The 6,279-nt window shown below is 33.0% G+C and overlaps 2 protein-coding genes across 2 annotated transcripts; one reads left to right on the forward strand and one right to left on the reverse strand.

Moving 5' to 3' along the window:
• Nucleotides 1-350: 350 nt before the first annotated feature.
• BO95DRAFT_361434 (Fcf2 domain-containing protein) lies at nt 351-1,371 on the forward strand (the record flags this gene model as incomplete). The annotated part of the gene is made up of 3 exons (XM_025582523.1): nt 351-538; nt 610-769; nt 997-1,371. The coding sequence occupies 3 exons, from the start codon at nt 351-353 to the stop codon at nt 1,369-1,371; spliced, it is 723 nt and encodes a 240-aa protein (XP_025442941.1).
• Nucleotides 1,372-1,462: 91 nt separating this feature from the next.
• BO95DRAFT_387719 (purine-nucleoside phosphorylase) lies at nt 1,463-3,045 on the reverse strand. Its single transcript, XM_025583535.1, has 7 exons — nt 2,689-3,045; nt 2,546-2,624; nt 2,394-2,473; nt 2,233-2,297; nt 1,974-2,176; nt 1,646-1,925; nt 1,463-1,594 (listed from the first exon to the last, which is right to left on the reverse strand). The coding sequence occupies exons 1-7, from the start codon at nt 2,879-2,881 to the stop codon at nt 1,541-1,543; spliced, it is 954 nt and encodes a 317-aa protein (XP_025442942.1). The 5' UTR covers nt 2,882-3,045; the 3' UTR covers nt 1,463-1,540.
• Between the last annotated feature and the right edge of the window lie 3,234 nt (nt 3,046-6,279).

Below are 6,279 nucleotides of genomic sequence, written 5' to 3' on the forward strand. Positions count from 1 at the left end.
ACCAGTACCCATGCAGATTTCCAAGCATAGGCTGATGGAACTTTACATTCGTATAAGTTACCATTTAATTACACTGTTCAGCAATCTAAGGCGGATTCGACACGCGCGCCCGGACTGTAATGAAACGTATTGACCAGTAGGACAACTCAGTTACTGGTACTGCGGGCCCCCACTGAGAAAATTTTCCTCAACCTAGCCGATGTTGTTCCAAAGTCCAAAAAATAGCTCGACCTTTCTCTCCCCCCATAAATACCGAGTTTTGATTTTGCTTCCTCACTTCTATCGCCTCCATCCTTTATTCTTGCAGGTTCATTACAACGATAGAATCGCGCAGTCTGGTCATAAGGACCATGACAGGGGCAACATGCTTTAAATTTGATGACCTCCAATTACAGGATGGCATTATCTTAACAGATCAGGAGATAGAACAGCTTCTCCTCGAAGCTGAAGATCGGCTCCAGGGTTGCGATGGCGAAAGACCCAAAGAATCTGACCATATACAGGCTGCAGACTCACTCTCTGAGCAAAATTTGATACGGTTTGTCTTTCGGTGGCATCTGCTCCAAGGTATTCTCTGCCTTAGTATAAAGCTAATTCTATACTCATCAGGATACCAAAATTATCTGACAGTACGGCTCTCGAGCCGTATTTTCATCCCAAAGATGATATAGCATTGGTAGATACTGCCAGGTTGCTGACTCATGAAGACTACAATGATGGTCTTACTAAAAGGCCAAGCGGAGCTACTCATGATTCAAAGAGCTTGAAGGTAAGAGTCCCTGTCTCTTTTGTTGCTTGTTGCAGTCGATCAACCCCATCGCAATGAGGAAAATATATCGCGTAAGCGCTTGATACAGCTTATCATCCCGTACTGGGCTGCGCTGTGCCAATGAAAGTTCTTTTTTGTTTCATAGTTACTCTGAGAAAATTTCTGTTCGCAACCTTGACATCTCACCGCAAGGAAAGGGTTCAAAGGCTAATTGCGTCGAATTCCAGATGAAACCAACGGCCGGTAGTGACTGGTTTGACCTGCCCAAAACCGAACTGACGGCAGAGTTAAGACGAGACCTACAACTTCTTCGAATGCGCTCAGTCTTGGATCCCAAGAGGCATTATAAGAAGGAGAACAGTAAAGCGCAGCCCCCCACTTATTCTCAAATTGGCACGATCATTGAAGGTCCAACGGAGTTCTTCAGTGGCCGCATCGCGAAAAAGGACCGTAAGAAGACATTTGTCGACGAAGCATTGGCAGTGGAGAAGGAGACCAAACGCTTTGAGACTAAGTACAGGGACATACAGGCCACCAAACAAAGTGGTAAAAAGGCTTACTACAAAACTCTACGCTCTAGAAGAAATACCAGAGGGAAGTAGACTGACTAGCTCGAAAGCTTATGGGGGGTTTCGTTCTCATTCAGGGTCAAGCGATGGCGTGCTGTCACTGGACAGGGCACTTGGCTTATTTATCTAAGCCTTGGGTCGAGAATCTCGCGTGCGCTTACCGAACAGGGTCGTCTCGCCCCCAATTCGCGAGATCGCCCCGTTAGCGCCTGTCGGATGGTGGAAACCCGAAAGCGACTGTCTCCATCACCAACCTCTGCACACGTGTCAATTGGCATTCGGCTCCAAGGGAGAAGAACGAGCATACTTGCATGTCGATTGCTGCCGAGCGACCAGCGTCAAGGACTTCTTGATGGTTAGCCTTGCCTTCCTGCATGATTGCATCCAGCTCTTCCGCCCTCTTGCATGTGAGCAAACTGTCATCACCTCGGGGAACTGGTTCCAGAACAGCCTTATTAGTCACGAGACTCAATGCTAGGACTCGCATGCCGCAATGCCTCGCAACAACAATTTCTGGGACAGTGGACATCCCCACCACATCGGCGCCTAATCCGCGGAGCATGCGACATTCTGCTCTGGTCTCATAGCTGTACCAGTTTAGCTGTGCAAACGGAGTATGGGATTACACCGCTCACCTTGGTCCGCCAACAAAAGCATATATACCCTCGTGGAGCCTCCTCTTGTTGCCCGATAGATCCATGGCGGCCCAAGCTTTATGAACATGGCGGCGCAGGTCGAGATCGTAGGCATCAGATAGTGGAGGGAAACGTGGACCGAATTCTTCGGCATTGGGCCCTCTTAGTGGATGAATGCCTGCCAGTCCAGAAAGGAATAAATGCTGTACACCTTTGAGAATAAGCCACTCTTTTAGAGCATAAGGGTTTGTCCACTGACGTCGTTGAGTAGCACAATGTCTCCCACCATATAATCTGGATTTAAGGCCCCCGCGGCATTGGTTACTATCACCGTTTGAGCGTGTTAGTTTCGAGATATGAAAGGCAATCACTCCTGCCGTACCCTCTTCCATCTGCCTGAGGGGAAAAGGGAAGACTGACAGATTATTGTGTCAATGCCAAGTAGCTTGAAAACGCGTACAGGAAATGTCACTCGATCAAGAGAATGGCCCTCGTAGTAACTGTGAACAGGTCGCAGTCAATCAGCAATCCATGCAGTCATTGGACTTGACGAAGATGGAGGTTTATCTCACTGAGCTCGGCCCACCATCAACACTGCAGGGACCTGCCCGTTGAGACATCCAAAGACGAGTTTTCCTGCGTGGCCGGCAACTTATAGATGCAAGATAAGCACTGAGATTTAAGTAATGACGAACTCGTGGAGCGTAAAGGTTACCTGTTAGATGAGGGAAATGAGGAATTGACTTGAAGTCAAATTCGGCTCGCGGTTGGGCGTCAATTGTGTTGGCGAGCCCGCCCAAGCCAGAGCCACAGATTATGGCGATGCGAGGGGCTTGCAACGGAGACGGCAAGCGATCTTTAAAAAAGAGAGCTGCTTCACACGCTTGCTCGTATGAATAATGTGCCATGTTCTTGGGTCACAAAGACTCTTCTAAATAGAACACTGTGTGAAAGTAATAAGTCACAGCTGCTGCTAGATTAAGAAGGACGGGCAAGTTTCTCCGTAGAATACACACACATAACACAAATGATAGGTTGGTTGTTGAACATTACTAAGTTAAGAAAATCAGTTAAGTTACCGCTCTCCGGACTGTGTAGAAAAGAGTCTCCAAAAGTGCGAGCGCATTGTCGAAAGTCCCGAAATAGATTCTGAATAGAATTAGTACTAAATCCATCATGCCATTCTAGAGACTTTGAAGTGACAGGGTCTCTGTCAAGACACTAATACCCTACATCATTTATGTCGCCATGAGCTTTCTCACGTCCATGTTTCTCTTGTAAGGATAAGCAAAAATACACCAGTACATATAGTTCAGAATCTTAACAAGAAGCTATGTGCGGGCTATCAACTAGTTAACAAATATCATATAATTGTCCCAATCAAGAGAATAAGTTCACGACTAGATTAGAAGATGGGCATGGTATATACACCTATCCAGTGGGATGCAGGTCTTTCTTTGCACTCCTGACTTACCAGATACATTGACCCTTAGTACTTGAAGCCTCTACACAAGAAGGATGGAGATGAATTCAAAGGATTAAAGTGATCAATTCCACAATCATGCTGATGACGCTAAGATAGATAACTTACAATACAGGGAAGAAAATCAGACTACAGAAAAGCCGATCTTGTTTTTTCGGTCGTGTGGCACAAAAGCTTCTTATTAAGCGGATTTATCATGTGACTGCTAAAGAAGCTAGTTATCTATACAAAACAGAAATATTGTGTTGCATTAATTTTTTTCATTACTTTTATGGCAGGATACGATAAACGTAGATAAGATGAAGATTGATCTGATTGATTATAGAAAAGATAAAAAAATTAAGAAGACTGAAAGATACTTATAGTTATAAATTAGTTTTTTACTATAATACTTTTTAATAAATCTACTTATTAGATTAAAGGCTATATGTCTATTAATATAGAAGATATTATATTATAAAATACAGTAGCAGCTATATAAAATAATATATTTATTTAAAAACTACAGTAATTTTTTGATAGTCTGATCATTTGTAAAGATATTTATTTATAATATTTAAAAAAAATATTAAAATAATTAAACAGGTTTTTATCGGAAGATATAGGTTCAAAATATATAATTAAAATAATAAAATATACATATTAGAAATTAAAGAAATTAAGTTTATAAATATAGTATTTTAGAAACTAATACTTCTGTTATGGGACCAAGGCCCTGATATAGAGCTCAGCTTCAGGCACCAGTTAATGCCTGAGATCTCGCACGCTATATACTAACTAGCGCTAGCTTAGCATATATAGAAAAGAATTTTATATAAATAGATAAAATAGTTTTTTAGCTATTTTTTTTATTCTAAAATATATTTTAATTAGTATAATCTATTTGTTTTATAATATTAGAAATAGCTTAAAAAGATTTTAAACAGAGCCCGACTAGGCGTATAAATAAAATAAAATAAAACTAAAGAAATTATTAAAATAATAAAATAAATAAATTAAAAAAAACTACAGCTAATTATAGTATTTATAGCTATATATAATAATATATAATTTTTTTACAGAAGCTAATTAGTCTTTATATAAAAATAATAAAATAAAAACTAGCTTTTAAAAAATAAATAAATAAATTATAAAATTATAATATAACTTTTATTATTTATAATAAATTAAAAAAAAATCTTTTATAATAACTATACAAGCCGAACTATAAATTCTATTTTTAATATTTTAATATAAAACTATTTAATAGAAAAAATAAATATAATTATAAACTATTTAAATTAAATATATATATAAAATTTATAATTAATAGAAATTATTATTTTATTAGACCGGAATAAGTTTTTTATATTTATAATTAATTTTACGAACGAATAGTATAGTAGATATTTTTTTAAATTAAATTTTAAAATACTAAGTCGGTATAATTTAAAGATATATTTATAATAATAAATAAAATATTTAAAGATTTTAATATATAATAAAAAGTTCTAAACCGGATAAATATAATAAAATAAAAAAAAATAAAATCAAAAAAGTTTTTAAATAATTTTAATAAAGCTTTACTATAAGTAGAAGAATATAATTAGTTAAATAAATAAAAGAAATCATACTAAATACTATAGTAAACTAAAGATTTATAAAAAAATTAGTTAGAATTTTTTAAAAATTTATATATAAAAGCTATTACAACTAACTATATTATATAAATTATAATCTAAATAAAATATTTTTTTTAAAAAAAAGTTATATTAAAACTATACCGGCGCGATATAAATCAAATTCTAAACTAATAAAATAAAAATCTACTTAGATAACTACTGTATAGTAAGAAAAATACTATTTTTATATAATTATTAATAATTTCTAGAAATAAATCTAATAGATAATATCTAATAAAATATAAAAAAAAATATAAAATAAATTACTATTTTTATTATAAACAGAACAAATATTTTATTTACTAATATTTTTTAAAATCTATTATATAACTAATAAGTATAGCCGCTGTTATATCTGTTTTTTAATAATAAAAGAAATAATATACTTTTTTAAATAAAAACTTTAATTTAAGAAAAGAAAAAGTCTAATATAAAATTATATATTTAAATAAAAATCTCTGGACAAAGCTAAAAAAATAAAAAAGTTTTAAAAAAATATATAGTTGTATATTTTTTAATAAAAATTATTTTAAATTTTATTATAACTATTTATATTTTTATTAATTTAGAATATCTAATCTATAGTATTATAAATAAAATATTTATTAAAATAAATAATCTATTAATTATTAGTATTGATCTAAGGCCACTATAAGAAATTTTAAATAATAAAATATTAATCTACTTTATTATATGAGTAAGAATAGATATAAGATTTTATATTAAAAAATATATCTTTATATAATATCCGATAATCTTAAATATAACTTAATTTTAAAAAAAAGCTGGCTGTTCTGCTATAATAGAATATTAAAATTAGATTAAAAATAATTATTCTTATATATAACTAAAATAAAACTAAAAAATCTATTATATTTATAATATATAAATCTAAAACTTTAGTTAATTATAAAAATAAAATTTAAAGACTATCTGCAGAAAAAATCTAAAAAAAATATAAAAATATTTATTATTTTTTTACTAATATACAGAAAGTACTTTAAATAAAAAAAATAATTAATTTATATATAATATTTTTTAAATATTATTAAGATTTCTTATTTTTTTTAATTAGAAAATATAAAAAAACTATTACCATATTAAAAAAAAATATTAATTATAAAATTAAGCTTGTATATTAAAATAGAAAAAAACTAAAAAT

The sequence above is a fragment of the Aspergillus brunneoviolaceus genome, assembly GCF_003184695.1.
Source record: "Aspergillus brunneoviolaceus CBS 621.78 unplaced genomic scaffold BO95scaffold_28, whole genome shotgun sequence".
NCBI classification, from domain to species: Eukaryota; Fungi; Ascomycota; class Eurotiomycetes; order Eurotiales; family Aspergillaceae; genus Aspergillus; species Aspergillus brunneoviolaceus.

Excerpts from the sequence above, each read along its gene's own strand:
- BO95DRAFT_387719 (XM_025583535.1), bottom strand. The coding sequence starts at position 2,881 with ATGGCACATTATTCATACGAGCAAGCGTGTGAAGCAGCTCTCTTTTTT. Across the intron at positions 2,298-2,393 it reads TGGCATTGACACAATAATCT|TAACCAATGCCGCGGGGGCC; the intron begins GTCAGTCTTCCC and ends AAACGGTGATAG. Across the intron at positions 1,595-1,645 it reads CGGCAGCAATCGACATGCAA|AGGTTGGTGATGGAGACAGT; the intron begins GTATGCTCGTTC and ends ACACGTGTGCAG.